At 36.6% G+C, this 22,287-nt stretch overlaps 1 protein-coding gene across 1 annotated transcript; it reads left to right on the forward strand.

Moving 5' to 3' along the window:
• Positions 1–12,907: 12,907 nt before the first annotated feature.
• LOC149239998 (putative protein phosphatase 2C 12) lies at positions 12,908–16,571 on the forward strand. Its single transcript, XM_089370026.1, has 6 exons — positions 12,908–12,930; positions 15,010–15,184; positions 15,628–15,799; positions 15,917–16,070; positions 16,223–16,286; positions 16,404–16,571. The coding sequence occupies exons 1-6, from the start codon at positions 12,908–12,910 to the stop codon at positions 16,569–16,571; spliced, it is 756 nt and encodes a 251-aa protein (XP_089226152.1).
• Positions 16,572–22,287: the final 5,716 nt, after the last annotated feature.

Consider the following 22,287-nt stretch of genomic DNA (forward strand, 5'->3'; position numbering starts at 1 on the left):
GGGGAAAAATTTATAATTTGAGGCCTTTTTAGGTCAAATAAATCATAACTAGATTAAATTTCTTCATAAGTGTGGTCTGCAGTTGGTTCTCTTATTTTTCATCCTATTATATTTGATACTGCCAATTTTGTGGTCCTATTTTAAATTAGTGATTATCCAAATGAATACGTTTGGGTGGAGTTTAAGATTGTGTTCCTTTGTTTACCTCTTAATTTTCGCATCTCTGGCTAAGAAGCAACTGCCAGGAATGGCCTTCTTGCATTGACGAGGCAGCGTGGGAGGGGTGAAACATGTCTCTTGTTATCCTTTCGTACCATTAAACCAAGACCCAGTTAATCTGTTATTTTTTGTTTTTTAATTTGAAACAATTTGTTAAGTCTCCCATCGTTGTTTTCCTGATATAACGCTATTATAGAACACCACAATAAAAATATATAGGAAATTTGATCAGCGTACTGTATACGGATCACTTGATTCATGTCAGTACCCTGTTGAGAATGAATGTATGTTAAGACCCTAAATTTTGACTAAAAAATTGGTGGTTCTTGCAACTTTAGTTGTATGAATGTTTGATGAGGTATACAGTTGCTATATGTGAACTGTGGGATCTTGTCCAAGTTGTCCTGGTTAACTGTTTCTTTGTAAAAGTGGAGGATTCAAAGTTTAGTCATACTAAAGCTCTTGTTTATGGTGGTTCAAGTGGTTCAATTCAACTATTTAATCATATCTTCGTAGGCTTCTCAATTGTCAAGTTCTTGAATATATACACTTGCACTTAAAAAAATGGGTCCCCATTGATTCAAGTGGGGAACTATGTGAACTTTTGCTTTATATTTTATCTACATAGTTCAGAACTACAGGCATGCTAAATCCACTTAGATGGTTTCAAGAGTTGATATTACTTGAAAGTTCTAAATGCTTAAATGACAGCTTGAAATCATTTAACTTTTAAACTCGATTAGTTGTAAAATTTCTATCTGTTCCATAGCGTGTGTACTTCTTGTTTCTATAATGTAATAAAAAGTGCAGTAAATTGCAAATTCCAGTGTCCGCAATACCAAGTTTGATGATTTGTTGCTTTTCATTTGGAACACAGTTATTAACCTGCTTTGCTTTCATATGAAAATGCGTCCTTGTGAATTCATGAGTTAAACACGAATAGGAGGTTTTGCAATAATATTAGACTTTAGGATCATCATAAATATCCTTGGTTGTGAATGACACTTCAAATGAAACAGTCAGTGATTGATAAAGCTGCGCTAGTTGTAGGAGTCAAAAGTGCGACATGCAAGATCATAATAGAATCAGAAAAATAGGAGTCAAAAGTGCGACATGCAAGATCATAATAGAATCAGAAAAAACAGACTTGCAGTAATGGAAAGAGGATTTTTTTATTTTTATCTTTTATTTTTTATTACGCCGTAAGGCATTTCCCTCTGAAATGAACTTCCCTAAAATCCACTTGTCATCCCTATGTGCCGTTAGATTATGTGTTAGACGATTAGAAGATTGTTAATCATTTGATCAAGGGAAGGTAGTTGAATGGTTGCAACTGTTCACGATATTTGAAACAGTTGCAAACCCTCCCCTGAATGCTGCTAGATTGGAGCCTGGAAGATGATGCCGGTGAAGACGAAGCAGGCGAACGGGAATGGAAACGGGGTCGTGTATAGGAGGAAAGGTCAGATGGTGCCCTTGGTGGAACCTTTGAAGCGCGAGCTCAAAAATGAGAAGATCGAGAAGCCGACTATTCGACATGGCCAGGCAGGGCAAAACAAGAAAGGAGAGGACTTCACTCTTATGAAATTGGAATGTCAGAAAATTCCAGGGGACAGGTCCTCTACCTTTGCTGTTTTTGCGGTATGTTCTGGTTTTCCTCTTGTGGCAATTTATTTAGAAATATTCTGTTTATTTTGTTTTGTTCAGCTTATGGTTTAGGTTCCTCGGCTGTCGGTCTTTATTTATTGTTTACCAATTAAATCTTAGGGGTTTCTTTGTGCGAGCAAAGAGATTTGAACTCGTACCTCGTGCATAACTAAAAAGTATTTCACCGTGGGAAAACACAAGGGTTGAGGGGGGTCGTAAAAGAAGTTGTGAATTTCGTTTGCGATGTCTAATTTTCAGTTCTCTGTTCTTCGGAATTTTGTCGGTTGTTGATTTATTAGGACAAAGAAAGAAAACGAGCCCTTAAATGCATTTAGGCGCATATTTTTTTTCCCATGTTTGAAAATTGCGTTGTATTGTGTGTGAATCATGAAATGAAATGAGCAAGTGGAGTGATAAATGTTGTTATGTCATTTCAGATCTTCGATGGGCATAATGGATCAGCGGCAGCTCTATATTCAAAGGAAAATCTACTGAAAGATATTATGAGTGCCATGCCAACAGGTTTGAGTAGAGAAGACTGGTTATCAACGTTGCCAAGAGCCATGGTCGCAGGCTTTGTCAAAAGGTATATAGATATATGCCTGTGGATGTGCCATTAATATTTTGTTAGCTGGATGTCTTGTATATCTTTACTGGTGGCGCTTCCTATCCTTCTCGTTTTGATATCTGTTGGTTTTAATAGAACAAACATCGGGAACCACCATTACTTTTGTGATAATAGATAGTTGGACAGTCACGGTAGCATCTGTAGGTGATTCTCACTACATTCTTGAATCTCCTGAAGGGTTGGTTTCTCTTTTAACTGTTGATCACAGGCTTGTGGCCAATCTTGAAGAGTAAGATTCTTGCCATGATGCAGAACAAACCATGACCCTTTGTGCTATACGAGTGTCTGTATTCCTTTGGTCAGTTGATTGTGGAAACCAGAGTTTGTTTAGCCAGTTTATTGTTTCAAGCTCTTGATTTGTATTGATATATGATACTGTAGGAGAGAGTGCATGATGGCCAGTGGTGGTGAGATTGGTAGATTGAATACTGTTGGTGGAGCCGAGGTAGGAATCTGCACAATCTTTTGTGGGATATATAGACATAAAGAAGTAAATTTACATACTACAATAAAGGCTCATAAAACTTGACCGTGCTTCTTTTGTGCAAATTTATGATTGTAGGAAGGTCATCAAATTCTCCCTTTTATCTGCCATCAGCCTAATACCAGGCATATTCAGTTGGATGACAATGGACACTATTCTTCCAGTTCGGGTAGAGTTGGATGGCTCTGCCTTAAAAAAGTTGATGAGAGCTCAGATGGAAGTGTCTTGGACAATGGAGATCAATAGCAAGGAACTTTTGTGGCATTAAATGGAGATCTTGACATGGAATTAGATAAGCTACTCAGAGCCTCTGCATATATATTGGGTGCTAGTGGTTATACTATATTGTATAAGTCAGTTATGGAAGATGGGCTGACTTTTGCAGTAAGGCGACTTGGTGATGGTGGTTTGGAAAGGTACAAGGATTTTGAAGCAGAAGCTAAAGCAAATCGGTAGGGTTAAACATCCCAACATTGTTCGCCTCCGAGCTTTCTATTGGGGTATAGAGGAAAAACTGCTGGTTTATGACTACATTCCACATGGAAGCTTGGAAAATGCCTATTATGGTGGGTTCTCTTGTTCTCTTTTTTCCATTTCATGTATATCTGCAGGAAATCTTGTTCAATTTGTTTCTGCAGGGTTTTTTTAATTTTTTTTACAAAGATATCCCTTCAATCGCTTGCATATTATGAGTTTCTTATGGATTCAACATTCTCCCCTATTTAGCTACTGTTGGTAATCAGACGCCTGCATATTATGAGTTCCTTATGGATTCCACACTTTTCACCTGTTTAGCTACTGCTGGTAACCACTAGATATTCAATGACATTTGATCCCGAGACCTCCTTGAGTATTTGCACTATAGCATCTTCTAACCAAGCTAATCCTTGGGGCTATCTCTGCTAGATTGTTATCAACTAACCTTAGTGGCATTTGATATTATAGTGAATTTTCATTTGCTATTATTCCAAATAGTCTGCAAGCTTATTCAGAAGTATCCCACTAGCTTCGTAATTGCACAAGTCCCTAAAATTGAAGCCATCACCAATAAGGTTGATTTTTCCATGCCTTTTCGAATGACCGTGTATGAAACTATAGACCTTGAAAGTCTTTTCTATATTTTTTGAAGGATACAAACACCAGGAATAAGAAAATGAAGGAAAGTGAAAGTTGCAGGTTGTTTATTCCTTTGGGGTTATTTTTCTGGAGATTCTTACTGGGAAGCCACCTTCAGATAAGGATTTTGCAGCGTGGGGGCAAAACTTTGTTGATGACAAGCATCGCCTTTTGTGCATCATAGATCCTACTCTTCGACCAGAGGTTGAAGGAACGGAAGAAATCTCAATGTCTGTGGGGATTGCATTGAATTGTGCTTCTGCTTCCCCTCAAAAGAGACCATCAATGAAGGAGGTATTGCATTTTCTAGAAAAAATGCCATCATCCACAACCGATTAACCAATTCTTTCTTCCTATGTAGCATCCTTGCTTTGACATAAGTTGGATAGAGATGAGGACTTACACCCACATTCCATGTTCAACAGCTCTACTTAAACATTGACTTAACTCATATAGACACCTCTATGATTGGGACTTAGCAGCAAACAAACTCTGTTGTCAACTCAACTGCTTATGAAATGGCCAGTCTTCTTAAAAATTTCAATATTTCTACAGTTGAGGATTGTAGCAAATCTCAGGGATCAAACTTAACTCCATGCTTATGAGGCATCCACGTTCTCACAGTTTACTTGCAGCGCATTGTCAGTTTTAATGGGAAGGTGATATATGGTGTATTATTCTTGCAGTGGCAGGGATGTCTCAGAAGAGAGAGAGGCATAATGCTTTGCTGCTCAAATTTTGTAGGTTTGTTTATTTTCAGGCTAAATTCATTATTCTTATTGCCTTGTGGCCTCAGAGTTTACACAAAGTCTGTTTGAGTTGCTGAGCCTTCCCTATTGTAAATGGCAAGCAGACAACATGGTTGAGGTATTTTATTTTCTCTAATGATAGCAGTTGGTCTGTGGCCACTGGCCATTTGTTGTATTAGATAGAAGCTCCTCTCCATAATTTAATATATGGTTGCAACTTGCATGTTACAATGTTCTAACAGTGAGACAGGTCTTTTATTGCCATTGGTTTTCCAAACCTTGATAACTATTTTTACTTGAGCACCTTTGTTCTTGTCTTCATAATATAGTAGGGTAAAGTTTTCCCCATGGGATTCTTAAACGGGGAAAACTTTATAATTTGAGGCCTTTTTAGGTCAAATAAATCATAACTAGATTCAATTTCTTCATAAGTGTGGTCTGCAGTTGGTTCTCTTATTTTTCATCCTATTATATTTGATACTGCCAGTTTTGTGGTCCTATTTTAAATTAGTGATTATCCAAATGAATACGTTTGGGTGGAGTTTAAGATTGTGTTCCTTTGTTTACCTCTTAATTTTCGCATCTCTGGCTAAGAAGCAACTGCCAGGAATGGCCTTCTTGCATTGACGAGGCAGCGTGGGAGGGGTGAAACATGTCTCTTGTTATCCTTAAGTACAATTAAACCAAGATCCAGTTAATCTGTTATTTTTTGTTTTGTAATTTGAAACAATTTGTTAAGTCTCCCATCGTTGTTTTCCTGGTATAACGCTATTGTAGAACACCACAATAAAAATATATAGGAAATTTGATCAGTGTACTGTATACGGACCACTTGATTCATGTCAGTACCCTGTTGAGAATGAATGAATGTTAAGACCCTAAATTTTGACTAAAAAATTGGTGGTTCTTGCAACTTCAGTTGTATGAATGTTTGATGAGGTATACAGTTGCTATATGTGAACTGTGGGATCTTGTCCAAGTTGTCCTGGTTAACTGTTTCTTTGTAAAAGTGGAGGATTCAAAGTTTAGTTATACTAAAGCTCTTGTTTATGGTGGTTCAAGTGGTTCAATTCAACTATTTAATGATATCTTCATAGGCTTTTCATGGTCGCAGGGTTTGTCAAAACCGACAAAGAATTTCAGGTCAAAGGTATATAGATATATGCCTGTGGACGTGCCATTAATATTTTGTTAGCTGCATGTCTTGTTAGCTGAAAATATATTTGCTTCTTTTGATATGTTCCAGAGGTTAGTTCCACCAGTGGCATAAAAATGCCTATTATTTTCTCTTGTTTGTCATATTATGTTTTGGATTTTCTCAAAATTTCAGGACATTTTATCTGAATTATATATGGATATTTGCACTGTAGCCTTGTTCAGTGCATCAGTATGTCGCAGGGGCAGGTAAAGACATCTTTCAAGGAATTGAGAATTAAATCTGACACTGAAAATTTGCACCTGGAGATACATTTCACTCGGGCATTCTAACATATACTGGATGTAGTAATTGAGGTTTAGGAACACTAGTTCATAATGCACAGATCTTAGATTTTGGTGTGCACTAGTTGCATTTGTGTTCATTTTTTGAAGGTCGGTTGTGCAGCAATAAACGCAGTAAGTGTCAGTCAAACAGTGTTTATTCACAACTGCATAACATTCTATTCTATATTTTAGTAGTTTCTTTATTAGGAAAACAATTTTTGGGGAATCGCATCGTTAGTTTTATTAATTGCTTCTTTTTATCACTTGTAAGAAATCTCAAAGAATTCTTTTCGTCCAACCCAAGATCTTTTCTGAATTTGATGGGCATATTTTTAGCTAGCTCATGGAAATGTACGATGAAAACATCTGTCATCACTCTCTTGATGAAAGCGATTGGGAAACATGGTGCTATTTGCCACATAGATTACATTTTGGGAACCTGAAATGTCTATCAAGCTCTAACTGCGATGGTCAAAATGAATTCATAAAGGATGGTGCATGAGACTAGATGTTGGGAACCTGATATGTCCATCAATCTCAGACTGAGAAAGTCAAAATGAGTTCATAATGATGGATGGTGCATCAAAATTCTTTGACACCTACACAAGGGCATCATGTGGAAGAGACCAGAATGTTTCCTATAAAATGAAAGCATTTGTACAGTTAAAAATGTAAAGATGAATCTGGATGCATCTGGCAACTACTGTTTAATTTAGTTGAGATTTCAATGAATAACAGGCCCTGATTCTACATTGTTATGGTTATTTTGTGTCTAATTATGAATTTCTAAACTTTATGGTGAGGAGCAACAACATAAATACCTTAGATTAAGAAGTGTTCAATGATGGAAGAGTTGTTTTCTAGAATAATTTCTTTTAAGCTGTATTTTGGTTGTCTATGCTGACGAAGTTTTGTTTTGTTTGGTGTAAAAGCTACACGAAGCAATTATGCATGAGGATTCTACATTATTTGAAGAAGGCATAATTATTGAAGAATTCAGGAGAGGATTTATTCTTGGTGACAAGCTTTTGCGCCCTGCTATGGTTAAAGTGTCAGCAGGACCAGGTCCTGCAAAAGCTGCAGAAGATTGTGAAAATGCTGCAGAACATTTTGCTAAATCAGCTGAAGAATGCAAGGAAACAACAAAGGATGCTAACGCATCAGATTCTTCTGATGTCTCAGAAGAGAGAGAGGCATAATGCTTTGCTGCTCAAATTTTGTAGGTTTGTCTATTTTCAGGCTAAATTCATTATTCTTATTGCCTTGTGGGCGTCAAAGTTTACACAAAGTCTGTTTGAGTTACTGAGCCTTCCCTATTGTAAATGGCAAGCAGACAACATGGTTGAGGTATTTTATTTTCTCTAATGATAGCAGTTGGTCTGTGGCCACTGGCCATTTGTTGTATTAGATAGAAGCTCCTCTCCATAATTTAATATATGGTTGCAACTTGCATGTTACAATGTTCTAACAGTGAGACAGGTCTTTTATTGCCATTGGTTTTCCAAACCTTGATAACTATTTTTACTTGAGCACCTTTGTTCTTGTCTTCATAATATAGTAGGGTAAAGTTTTCCCCATGGGATTCTTAAATGGGGAAAACTTTATAATTTGAGGTCTTTTTAGGTCAAATAAATCATAACTAGATTCAATTTCGTCATAAGTGTGGTCTGCAGTTGGTTCTCTTATTTTTCATCCTATTATATTTGATACTGCCAGTTTTGTGGTCCTATTTTAAATTAGTGATTATCCAAATGAATACGTTTGGGTGGAGTTTAAGATTGTGTTCCTTTGTTTACCTCTTAATTTTTGCATCTCTGGCTAAGAAGCAACTACCAGGAATGGCCTTCTTGCATTGACGAGGCAGCGTGGGAGGGGTGAAACATGTCTCTTGTTATCCTTCCGTACAATTAAACCAAGACATAGTTAATCTGTTATTTTTTGTTTTGTAATTTGAAACAATTTGTTAAGTCTCCCATCGTTGTTTTCCTGGTATAACGCTATGTGGAACACCACAATAAAAATATATAGGAAATTTGATCAGCGTACTGTATACGGATCACTTGATTCATGTCAGTATCCTGTTGAGAATGAATGAATGTTAAGACCCTAAATTTTGACTAAAAAATTGGTGGTTCTTGCAACTTTAGTTGTATGAATGTTTGATGAGGTATACAGTTGCTATATGTGAACTGTGGGATCTTGTCCTGGTTAACTGTTTCTTTGTAAAAGTGGAGGATTCAAAGTTTAGTCATACTAAAGCTCTTGTTTATGGTGGTTCAGATGGTTCAAATTCAACTATTTAATCATATCTTCGTAGGCTTCTCATGGTCGCAGGCTTTGTCAAAACCGACAAAGAATTTCAGGTCAAAGGTATATAGATATACCTGTGGATGTGCCATTAATATTTTGTTAGCTGCATGTCTTGTTAGCTGGAAATATATTTGCTTCTTTTGATATGTTCCAGAGGTTAGTTCCACCAGTGGCATAAAAATGCCTATTATTTTCTGTTGTTTGTCATATTATGTTTTGGATTTTCTCAAAATTTCAGGACATTTTATCTGAATTATATATGGATATTTATGCTGTAGCCTTGTTCAATGCATCAGTATGTCGCAGGGGCAGGTAAAGACATCTTTCAAGGAATTGAGAATTAAATCTGACACTGAAAATTTGCACCTGGAGATACATTTCACTCGGGAATTCTAACATATACTGGATGTAGTAATTGAGGTTTAGGAACACTAGTTCATAATGCACAGATCTTAGATTTTGGTGTGCACTAGTTGCATTTGTGTTCATTTTTTGAAGGTCGGTTGTGCAGCAATAAACGCAGTAAGTGTCTGTCAAACAATGTTTATTCACAACTACATAACATTCTATTCTATATTTTAGCAGTTTCTTTATTAGGAAAACAAATTTTGGGGAATCGCATCGTTAGTTTTATTAATTGCTTCTTTTTATCACTTGTAAGAAATCTCAAAGAATTCTTTTCGTCCAACCCAAGATCTTTTCTGAATTTGATGGGCATATTTTTAGCTAGCACATGGAAATGTACGATGAAAACATCTGTCATCACTTTCTTGATGAAATCGATTGGGAAACATGGTGCTATTTGTCACATAGATTACATTTTGGGAACCTGAAATGTGTATCAAGCTCTAACTGCGATGGTCAAAATGAATTCATAAAGGATGGTGCATGAGACTAGATGTTGGGAACTTGATATGTCCATCAATCTCAGACTGAGAAAGTCAAAATGAGTTCATAATGATGGATGGGGCATCAAAATTCTTTGATACCTACACAAGGGCATCATGTGGAAGAGACCAGAATGTTTCCTATAAAATGAAAGCATTTGTACAGTTAAAAATGTAAAGATGAATCTGGATGCATCTGGCAACTACTGTTTAATTTAGTTGAGATTTCAATGAATAACAAGCCCTGATTCTACGTTGTTATGGTTATTTTGTGTCTAATTATGAATTTATAAACTTTATGGTGAGGAGCAACAACATAAATACCTTAGATTAAGAAGTGTTCAATGATGGAAGAGTTGTTTTCTAGAATAATTTCTTTTAAGCTGTATTTTGGTTGTCTATGCTAACGAAGTTTTGTTTTGTTTGGTGTAAAAGCTACACGAAGCAATTATGCATGAGGATTCTACATTATTTGAAGAAGGCATAATTATTGAAGAATTCAGGAGAGGATTTATTCTTGGTGACAAGCTTTTGCGCCCTGCTATGGTTAAAGTGTCAGCAGGACCAGGTCCTGCAAAAGCTGCAGAAGATTGTGAAAATGCTGCAGAACATTCTGCTAAATCAGCTGAAGAATGCAAGGAAACAACAAAGGATGCTAATGCATCAGATTCTTTTGATGTCTCAGAAGAGAGAGAGGAATAATGCTTTGCTACTCAAATTTTGTAGTTTTGTTTATTTTCAGGCTAAATTCATTATTCTTATTGCCTTGTGGGCCGCAAAGTTTACACAAAGTCTGTTTGAGTTGCTGAGCCTTCCCTATTGTAAATGGAAAGCAGACAACATGGTTGAGGTATTTTATTTTCTCTAATGATAGCAGTTGGTCTGTGGCCACTGGCTATTTGTTGTATTAGATAGAAGCTCCTCTCCATAATTTAATATATGGTTGCAACTTGCATGTTACAATGTGTTAACAGTGAGACAGGTCTTTTATTGCCATTGGTTTTCCAAACCTTGATAACTATTTTTACTTGAGCACCTTTGTTCTTGTCTTCATAATATAGTAGGGTAAAGTTTTCCCCATGGGATTCTTAAATGGGGAAAACTTTATAATTTGAGGCCTTTTTAGGTCAAATAAATCATAACTAGATTCAATTTCGTCATAAGTGTGGTCTGCAGTTGGTTCTCTTATTTTTCATCCTATTATATTTGATACTGCCAGTTTTGTGGTCCTATTTTAAATTAGTGATTATCCAAATGAATACGTTTGGGTGGAGTTTAAGATTGTGTTCCTTTGTTTACCTCTTAATTTTCGCATCTCTGGCTAAGAAGCAACTGCCAGGAATGGCCTTCTTGCATTGACGAGGCAGCGTGGGAGGGGTGAAACATGTCTCTTGTTATCCTTCCGTACCATTAAACCAAGACCCAGTTAATCTGTTATTTTTTGTTTTGTAATTTGAAACAATTTGTTAAGTCTCCCATCGTTGTTTTCCTGGTATAACGCTATTGTAGAACACCACAATAAAAATATATAGGAAATTTGATCAGCGTACTATATACGGATCACTTGATTCATGTCAGTACCCTGTTGAGAATGAATTTATGTTAACACCCTAAATTTTGACTAAAAAATTGGTGGTTCTTGCAACTTTAGTTGTATGAATGTTTGATGAGGTATATAGTTGCTATATGTGAATTGTGGGATCTTGTCCAAGTTGTCCTGGTTAACTGTTTCTTTGTAAAAGTGGAGGATTCAAAGTTTAGTCATACTAAAGCTCTTGTTTATGGTGGTTCAAGTGGTTCAATTCAACTATTTAATCATATCTTCGTAGGCTTCTCATGGTCGCAGGCTTTGTCAAAACCGACAAAGAATTTCAGGTCAAAGGTATATAGATATACCTGTGGATGTGCCATTAATATTTTGTTAGCTTCATGTCTTGTTAGCTGAAAATATATTTGCTTCTTTTGATATGTTCCAGAGGTTAGTTCCACCAGTGGCATAAAAATGCCTATTATTTTCTGTTGTTTGTCTTATTATGTTTTGGATTTTCTCAAAATTTTAGGACATTTTATCTGAATTATATATGGATATTTATGCTGTAGCCTTGTTCAGTGCATCAGTATGTCGCAGGGGTAGGTAAAGACATCTTTCAAGGAATTGAGAATTAAATCTGACACTGAAAATTTGCACCTAGAGATACATTTCACTCGGGCATTCTAACATATACTGGATGTAGTAATTGAGGTTTAGGAACACTAGTTCATAATGCACAAATCTTAGATTTTGGTGTGCACTAGTTGCATTTGTGTTCATTTTTTGAAGGTCGATTATGCAGCAATAAACACAGTAAGTGTCAGTCAAACATTGTTTATTCACAACTGCATAACATTCTATTCTATATTTTAGCAGTTTCTTTATTAGGAAAACAAATTTTGGGGAATCACATCGTTAGTTTTATTAATTGCTTCTTTTTATCACTTGTAAGAAATCTCAAAGAATTCTTTTCGTCCAACCCAAGATCTTTTCTGAATTTGATGGGCATATTTTTAGCTAGCTCATGGAAATGTACGATGAAAACATCTATCATCACTCTCTTGATGAAAGCGATTGGGAAACATGGTGCTATTTGCCACATAGATTACATTTTGGGAACCTGAAATGTGTATCAAGCTCTAACTGCGATGGTCAAAATGAATTCATAAAGGATGGTGCATGAGACTAGATGTTGGGAACTTGATATGTCCATCAATCCCAGACTGAGAAAGTCAAAATGAGTTCATAATGATGGATGGTGCATCAAAATTCTTTGATACCTACACAAGGGAATCATGTGGAAGAGACCAGAATGTTTCCTATAAAATGAAAGCATTTGTACATTTAAAAATGTAAAGATGAATCTGGATGCATTTGGCAACTACTGTTTAATTTAGTTGAGATTTCAATGAATAACAGTCCTTTATTCTACGTTGTTATGGTTATTTTGTGTCTAATTATGAATTTCTAAACTTTATGGTGAGGAGCAACAACATAAATACCTTAGATTAAGAAGTGTTCAATGATGGAAGAGTTGTTTTCTAGAATAATTCCTTTTAAGCTGTATTTTGGTTGTCTATGCTGACGAAGTTTTGTTTTGTTTGGTGTAAAAGCTACACGAAGCAATTATGCATGAGGATTCTACATTATTTGAAGAAGGCATAATTATTGAAGAATTCAGGAGAGGATTTATTCTTGGTGACAAGCTTTTGCGCCCTGCTATGGTTAAAGTGTCAGCAGGACCAGGTCCTGCAAAAGCTGCAGAAGATTGTGAAAATGCTGCAGAACATTCTGCTAAATCAGCTGAAGAATGCAAGGAAACAACAAAGGATGCTAATGCTTCAGATTCTTCTGATGTCTCAAAAGAGAGAGAGGCATAATGCTTTGCTGCTCAAATTTTGTAGGTTTGTTTATTTTCAGGCTAAATTCATTATTCTTATTGCCTTGTGGGCGTCAAAGTTTACACAAAGTCTGTTTGAGGTTCTGAGCCTTCCCTATTGTAAATGGCAAGCAGACAACATGGTTGAGGTATTTTATTTTCTCTAATGATAGCAGTTGGTCTGTGGCCACTGGCCATTTGTTGTAATAGATAGAAGCTCCTCTCCATAATTTAATATATGGTTGCAACTTGCATGTTACAATGTTCTAACAGTGAGACAGGTCTTTTATTGCCATTGGTTTTCCAAACCTTGATAACTATTTTTACTTGAGCACCTTTGTTCTTGTCTTCATAATATAGTAGGGTAAAGTTTTCCCCATGGGATTCTTAAATGGGGAAAACTTTATAATTTGAGGTCTTTTTAGGTCAAATAAATCATAACTAGATTCAATTTCGTCATAAGTGTGGTTTGCAGTTGGTTCTCTTATTTTTCATCCTATTATATTTGATACTGCCAGTTTTGTGGTCCTATTTTAAATTAGTGATTATCCAAATGAATACGTTTGGGTGGAGTTTAAGATTGTGTTCATTTGTTTACCTCTTAATTTTCGCATCTCTGGCTAAGAAGCAACTGCCAGGAATGGCCTTCTTGCATTGACGAGGCAGTGTGGGAGGGGTGAAACATGTCTCTTGATATCCTTCCGTACAATTAAACCAAGACCCAGTTAATCTGTTATTTTTTGTTTTGTAATTTGAAACAATTTGTTAAGTCTCCCATCGTTGTTTTCCTGGTATAACACTATGTGGAACACCACAATAAAAATATATAGGAAATTTGATCAGCGTACTGTATACGGATCACTTGATTCATGTCAGTACCCTGTTGAGAATGAATGAATGTTAAGACCCTAAATTTTGACTAAAAAATTGGTGGTTCTTGCAACTTTAGTTGTATGAATGTTTGATGAGGTATACAGTTGCTATATGTGAACTGTGGGATCTTGTCCAAGTTGTCCTGGTTAACTGTTTCTTTGTAAAAGTGGAGGATTCAAAGTTTAGTCATACTAAAGCTCTTGTTTATGGTGGTTCAAGTGGTTCAATTCAACTATTTAATCATATCTTCGTAGGCTTCTCAATTGTCAAGTGCTTGAATATATACACTTGCACTTAAAAAAATGGGTCCCCATTGATTCAAGTGGGGAACTATGTGAACTTTTGCTTTGTATGTTATCTGCATAGTTCAGAACTACATGCATGCTAAATCCACTTAGATGGTTTCAAGAGTTGATATTACTTGAAAGTTCTAAACGCTTAAATGACAGCTTGAAATCATTTAACTTTTAAACTCGATTAGTTGTAAAATTTCTATCTGTTCCATAGCGTGTGTACTTCTTGTTTCTATAATGTAATAAAAAGTGCAGTAAATTGCAAATTCCAGTGTCCGCAATACCAAGTTTGATGATTCGTTGCTTTTCATTTGGAACACAATTATTAACTTGCTTTGCTTTCATATGAAAATGCGTCCTTGTGAATTCATGAGTTAAACACGAATAGGAGGTTTTGCAATAATATTAGACTTTAGGATCATCATAAATATCCTTGGTTGTGAATGACACTTCAAATGAAACAGTCTGTGATTGATAAAGCTGCGCTAGTTGTAGGAGTCAAAAGTGCGACATGCAAGATCATAATAGAATAAGAAAAATAGGAGTCAAAAGTGCGACATGCAAGATCATAATAGAATCAGAAAAAACAGACTTGCAGTAATGGAAAGAGGATTTTTTTATTTTTATCTTTTATTTTTTATTACGCCGTAAGGCATTTCCCTCTGAAATCAACTTCCCTAAAATCCACTTGTCATCCCTATGTGCTGTTAGATTATGTGTTAGACGATTAGAAGATTGTTAATCGTTTGATCAAGGGAAGGTAGTTGAATGGTTGCAACTGTTCAGGATATTTGAAACAGTTGCAAACCCTCCCCTGAATGCTGCTAGATCGGAGCCTAGAAGATGATGCCGGTGAAGACGAAGCAGGCGAACGGGAATGGAAACGGGGTCGTGTACGGGAGGAAAGGTCCGATGGTGCCCTTGGCGGAACCTCTGAAGCGCGAGCTCAAAAATGAGAAGATCGAGAAGCCGACTATTCGACATGGCCAGGCGGGGCAAAACAAGAAAGGAGAGGACTTCACTCTTATGAAATTGGAATGCCAGAAAATTCCAGGGGACGGGTCCTCTACCTTTGCTGCTTTTGCGGTATGTTTTGGTTTTCCTCTTGTGGCAATTTATTTAGAAATATTCTGTTTATTTTGTTTTGTTCAGCTTATGGTTTAGGTTCCTCGGCTGTCGGTCTGTATTTATTTTTTACCAATTAAATCTTAGGGGTTTCTTTGTGCGAGCAAAGAGATTTGAATTCGTACCTCATGCATAACTAAAAAGTATTTCACCGTGGGAAAACACAAGGGTTGAGGGGGGTCGTAAAAGAAGTTGTGAATTTCGTTTGTGATGTCTAATTTTCAGTTCTCTGTTCTTCAGAATTTTGTCGGTTGTTGATTTATTAGGACAAACAAAGAAAATGAGCCCTTAAATGCATTTAGGCGCATATTTTTTTTCCCATGTTTGAAAATTGCGTTGTATTGTGTGTGAATGATGAAATGAAATGAGAAAGTGGAGTGATAAATGTTGTTATGTCATTTCAGATCTTCGATGGGCATAATGGATCAGCGACAACTCTATATTCAAAGGAAAATCTACTGAAAGATATTATGAGTGCCATGCCAACAGGTTTGAGTAGAGAAGACTGGTTATCAACGTTGCCAAGAGCCATGGTCGCAGGCTTTGTCAAAACCGACAAAGAACTTCAGGTCAAAGGTATATAGATATATGCCTGTGGATGTGCCATTAATATTTTGTTAGCTGGATGTCTTGTATATATTTACTGGTGGCGCTTCCTATCCTTCTCGTTTTGATATCTGTTGGTTTTACTAGAACAAACATCGGGAACCACCATTACTTTTGTGATAATAGATGGTTGGACAGTCACAGTAGCATCTGTAGGTGATTCTCACTGCATTCTTGAATCTCCTGAAGGGTTGGTTTCTCTTTTAACTGCTGATCACAGGCTTGTGGCCAATCTTGAAGAGTAAGATTCTTGCCATGATGCAGAACAAACCATGACCCTTTGTGCTATACGAGTGTCTATATTCCTTTGGTCAGTTGATTGTGGAAACCAGAGTTTGTTTAGCTAGTTTATTGTTTCAAGCTCTTGATTTGTATTGATATATGATACTGTAGGAGAGAGCGCATGATGGCCAGTGGTGGTGAGATTGGTAGATTGAATACTGTTGGTGGAGCCGAGGTAGGAATCTGCACAATCTTTTGTGGGATATATAGACATAAAGAAGTAAATTTACATACTACAATAAAGGCTCATAAAACTTGACCATGCTTCTTTTGTGCAAATTTATGATTGTAGGAAGGTCATCAAATTCTCCCTTTTATCTGCCATCGGCCTAATACCAGGCATATTCAGTTGGATGACAATGGACACTGTTCTTCCAGTTCGGGTAGAGTTGGATGGCTCTGCCTTAAAAAAGTTGATGAGAGCTCAGATGGAAGTGTCTTGGACAATGGAGATCAATAGCAAGGAACTTTTGTGGCATTAAATGGAGATCTTGACATGGAATTAGATAAGCTACTCAGAGCCTCTGCATATATATTGGGTGCTAGTGGTTATACTATATTGTATAAGTCAGTTATGGAAGATGGGCTGACTTTTGCAGTAAGGCGACTTGGTGATGGTGGTTTGGAAAGGTACAAGGATTTTGAAGCAGAAGCTAAAGCAATCGGTAGGGTTAAACATCCCAACATTGTTCGCCTCCGAGCTTTCTATTGGGGTATAGAGGAAAAACTGCTGGTTTATGACTACATTCCACATGGAAGCTTGGAAATGCCTATTATGGTGGGTTCTCTTGTTCTCTTTTTTCCATTTCATGTATATCTGCAGGAAATCTTGTTCAATTCATTTCTGTAGGGTTTTTTTAATTTTTTTTACAAAGATATCCCTTCAATCGCTTGCATATTATGAGTTTCTTATGGATTCCACATTCTCCCCTGTTTAGCTACGGTTGGTAATCAGACGCCTGCATATTATGAGTTCCTTATGGATTCCACACTTTTCACCTGTTTAGCTACTGCTGGTAAGCACTAGATATTCAATGACATTTGATCCCGAGACCTCCTTGAGTATTTGCACTATAGCATCTTCTAACCAAGCTAATCCTTGGGGCTATCTCTGCTAGATTGTTATCAACTAACCTTAGTGGCATTTGATATTATAGTGAATTTTCATTTGCTATTATTCCAAATAGTCTGCAAGCTTATTCAGAAGTATCCCACTAGCTTGGTAATTGCACAAGTCCCTAAAATTGAAGCCATCACCAATAAGGTTGATTTGTCCATGCCTTTTAGAATGACCGTGTATGAAACTATAGACCTTGAAAGTATTTTCTATATTTTTTGAAGGATACAAACACCAGGAATAAGAAAATGAAGGAAAGTGAAAGTTGCAGGTTGTTTATTCCTTTGGGGTTATTTTTCTGGAGATTCTTACTGGGAAGCCACCTTCAGATAAGGATTTTGCAGCATGGGGGCAAAACTTTGTTGATGACAAGCATCGCCTTTTGTGCATCATAGATCCTACTCTTCGACCAGAGGTTGAAAGAACGGAAGAAATCTCAATGTCTGTGGGGATTGCATTGAATTGTGCTTCTGCTTCCCCTCAAAAGAGACCATCAATGAAGGAGGTATTGCATTTTCTAGAAAAAATGCCATCATCCACAACCGATTAACCAATTCTTTCTTCCTATGTAGCATCCTTGCTTTGACATAAGTTGGACAGAGATGAGGACTTACACCCACATTCCATGTTCAACAGCTCTACTTAGACATTGACATAACTCATATAGACACCTCTATGATTGGGACTTAGCAACAAACAAACTCTGTTGTCAACTCAACTGCTTATGAAATGGCCAGTCTTCTTAAAAATTTCAATATTTCTACAGTTGAGGATTGTAGCAAAGCTCAGGGATCAAACTTAACTCCATGCTTATGAGGCATCCGCGTTCTCACAGTTTACTTGCAGCGCATTGTCAGTTTTAATGGGAAGGTGATATATGGTGTATTATTGTTGCAGTGGCAGGGGATGGATTTTAATTGTTGGTTGGACCAAAAGAAATTGATGCAAATCAATATTGAAAATTAGATTTATTGGTTCAACTATAGTTTGCATATACAAAGAAGAAACTGCTTTTTTTTCAGGTTAGAATATTTATATATACATGTTCATCTCAGCAACAAATGATAATTTATCAAAACCATGAGAATGCTACACAGCTTCCTTCATAAGCCTTCTTAGGAAGACCATGGAATAAGACAAGTGACCCTGTGCTTGTATTTGTATCTTATTCTACATAACATCTTCTTACTTAGCTGGAGAACAATTTGCTGCAGTATTTATATCCGTTTTTGTGGAATGTTTCTGCTGTTATATATTGAACAGGTCCATTATACCATATTCCTTGTAAGCCATATTTTATTGATGACTGCATTAATTACTTCAGTTTGGAGACTGAACACATCATAATGATCAATTAATTACATTACAATATTGGGATATTGTGTTACATCATAACAATATTTTCTGAGTCGGTAGGCATGGCGGCCCTATGATGCTTGCAGTTTAGCGAGGAGGGAGAGAAGATGATGTCGGTGAAGACGAAGCCGGCGAACGGGAATGGAAACGGGGTCGTGTACGGGAGGAAAGGTCCGATGGTGCCCTTGGCGGAACTTCTGAAGCGCGAGCTCAAAAATGAGAAGATCGAGAAGCCGACTATTCGACATGGCCAGGCAGGCCAAAGCAAGAAAGGAGAGGACTTCACTCTTATGAAATTGGAATGCCAAAAAATTCCAGGGGACGGGTCCTCTACCTTCGCTGTTTTTGCAGTATGTTCTGCTTATCCTCTTGTGGCAATTTATTTAGAAATTTTCTGTTTATTTTGTTTTGTTCAGCTTATGGTTTAGGTTCCTCGGCTGTCGGTCTTTATTTATTGTTTACCAATTAAATCTTAGGGGTTTCTTTGTGCGAGCAAAGAGATTTGAACTCGTACCTCGTGCATAACTAAATAGTATTTCACCATGGGAAAACACAAGGGTTGAGGGGGGTCGTAAAAGAAGTTGTGAATTTGGTTTGCGATGTCTAATTTTCAGGTCTCTGTTCTTCGGAATTTTGTCGGTTGTTGATTTATTAGGACGAAGAAAGAAAACGAGCCCTTAAATGCATTTAGGTGCATATTTTTTTCCCATGTTTGAAAATTGCATTGTATTGTGTGTGAATCATGAAATGAAATGAGCAAGTGGAGTGATAAATGTTGTTATGTCATTTCAGATCTTCGATGGGCATAATGGATCAGCGACAACTCTATATTCAAAGGAAAATCTACTGAAAGATATTATGAGTGCCATGCCAACAGGTTTGAGTAGAGAAGACTGGTTATCAGCATTGCCAAGAGCCATGGTTGCAGGCTTTGTCAAAACCGACAAAGAATTTCAGGTCAAAGGTATATAGATATATGCCTGTGGATGTGCCATTAATATTTTCTTAGCTGCATGTCTTGTATTTCTTTACTAATGGTGCTTCCTATCCTTCTCGTTCTGATATTTGTTGGTTTTACTAGAACAAACATCGGGAACCACCGTTACTTTTGTGATAATAGATGGCTGGACAGTCACGGTAACATCTGTAGGTGATTCTCACTGCAGTCTTGAATCGCCTGGAGGGTTGGTTTCTCTTTTAACTGTTGATCACAGGCTTGAGGCCAATCTTGAAGAGTAAGATTCTTTCCATGATGCAAAACAAACCATGACCCTCTATGCTATACGAGTGTCTGTATTCCTTTGGTCGGTTGATTGTGGAAACCAGTCTTTGTTTAGCCAGTTTATTGTTTCAAGCTCTTGATTTGTATTGATATATGATACTGTAGGAGAGAGCGCATAATGGCCAGTGGTGGTGAGATTGGTAGATTGAATACTGTTGGTGGAGCCGAGGAAGGAATCTGCACAATCTTTTGTGGGATATATAGACGTAAAGAAGTAAATTTACATACTACAATAAAGGCTCATAAAACTTGACCATGCTTCTTTTGTGCAAATTTATGATTGCTTGTCACAATCGGATGTTTTTATCTTCGCTAAAGTGCGTCATATGTGTTCGTTTTAGCTTTGATGAGTTTATAAGCATCAAAGTTATTTACATATGGTGTACCATTCTGCTACAAAATGGCCTATCCTAGACTTACACTTGCAATTTCTTTCGTAGAAGTACTAGTAATTTAAAGATTACTGTGCTTAAATTTTATCTACGAAATTGATGCAAATCATTATTAACTAGTTATTGATAATTTTTCCCACTGAGTTCCCTGAGGTCGAGTATAATGCTTCCCTTGCTTATCGAAGAGTATTGCTTATCAAAGAGTATTGATTCCTATTCAATTTCAACATTCTGGATAACCAAATCCAGTTCTCTCTAATCATTGCAAAAGGGAGTCCATTATCATGTAGGGTTTGAATTGTTATTCTCCTCTTGTTGCATGCTAATCTTGATCATCTTGTTCAGCTTCTAAGGTTCTTAGTGGCCTATCCTTTTCAGATCGTTTCACATTAACATTGACTAACACTATATCTCTCCAATCTTGCAGGAAGGTCATCAAACTCTCCCTTTTATCTGCCATGGTTGGCCAGGATTAAAATTGCAAAGGGAGTAGCCAGAGGCCTGGCTTATTTACATGAAAGGAAGTTTGTTCATGGAAATATTAAGCCAAGCAACATCCTTCTGGGCTTTGACATGGAGCCATACATAGCAGATTTTGGGCTAGAAAAGCTACTGGACACTGCCAGTGTCAAGTATAGTAGCTCTGCTATCCACCTAAGGAACCTTGAAGGTATATTTTCAGGGAGAAAACGCTCCACTGGCTCCTGCGATAGCCTGCAAACAACACCTGATCTGCTGGGCAGTTCAGGCACATCCAAGAACTTTGTATCTCCTTACCAGGCCCCAGAGGCATTGAAAACTCTCAAACCCAACCAAAAGTGGGATGTTTATTCCTTTGGGGTTATTTTTCTGGAGATTCTTACTGGGAAGCCACCTTCAGATAAGGATTTTGCAGCATGGGGTCAAAACTTTGTTGATGACAAGCATCGCCTTTTGCGCATCATAAATCCTCACCATTTGAAAAACTTATCATTTCTTTATCCACTCACTATATGAGTTCCATTGGGAGTGTAGAGCCTTACAACAATAATATATTAGTGCAATTTTCAAAATTTCATATAATCTACTAATTATCAGCACTAAACTCTTTATAAATGAAGTTGAAACACTAAAAAACGATGCTTGCCTTTTAATTTAAAAGAGAATTATCATGGTAAATTGGTATAAGAATATTAGTAGAAAAAATCACCTAGTTATAAGCCTAAATATTGGCAAAGGCTAATTCTTCATGTGGCATAATCAATTAACCATGTGATCTTGCTACATGATGCAAAAAAAATGGCCCATGGATCCTAATACTTTTTAGGGTTCTTTTTCAATTCAATAGGCTTTTCTTCTTCTTCTTCTTCCTGAGATGGTAAAGATAATGACTCAAGAATGACTCTAAGCTTACTAGATAACCAAATTCTCAACATACCTTGCAATTTCCACACTAGCCACTTACGGATTTTCAAACATCAATGTTTAGATAATAAATAATGGATGGGCATAAAAAAAACATAGACATTAACACCAAAAATAATAATAATAATCACATGAACCTACTGAGAAAGCGGAAACACATAAGATATCATCTTCACATTGGATACTTTAGAGAAAGGCAATCTTGAGTACCACGATCAAATAAAGAAACACCAAACTACGGGAGAAGTGAGTGTTAATTTTTAAAATTTTGATATAAACATTGGTTTTCAAGAGAAATTGCAATTAACAATGTACAAATTACTGAATAAATAATTACCAATTAAACTTTTAAGTCATGTTTTAAAGGTGCAATTAAGTTGATCTTTCATCTTGTCATTCAATTGATGGACAATGAATATTAAATATAAGATAAATATATAGGAGTAGCATGTGAGTGTCAGTTTTATAAAGAATATTATTAAAAAAATATAGATAGTTAGTTTCATTTTAAAGGGTTATAAATATGAGTTATAAATACAAGACTTAAAAGGTTGTAAATATTTGAAGTGTTGTAAATATGAGTTATTAATTGCTTTTACTCAGAACCTGATAAATAGCAATTTAG

Source organism: Pinus tabuliformis, chromosome 8 (assembly GCF_031772625.1).
Source record: "Pinus tabuliformis cultivar Carrire ecotype Pingquan chromosome 8, CPIR1, whole genome shotgun sequence".
In the NCBI taxonomy this organism is placed as follows: domain Eukaryota; kingdom Viridiplantae; phylum Streptophyta; class Pinopsida; order Pinales; family Pinaceae; genus Pinus; species Pinus tabuliformis.

Excerpts from the sequence above, each read along its gene's own strand:
- LOC149239998 (XM_089370026.1), top strand. The coding sequence starts at position 12,908 with ATGTCTCAAAAGAGAGAGAGGCA. Across the intron at positions 15,185-15,627 it reads CTACCTTTGCTGCTTTTGCG|ATCTTCGATGGGCATAATGG; the intron begins GTATGTTTTGGT and ends ATGTCATTTCAG. Across the intron at positions 15,800-15,916 it reads CAAAGAACTTCAGGTCAAAG|AACAAACATCGGGAACCACC; the intron begins GTATATAGATAT and ends TGGTTTTACTAG.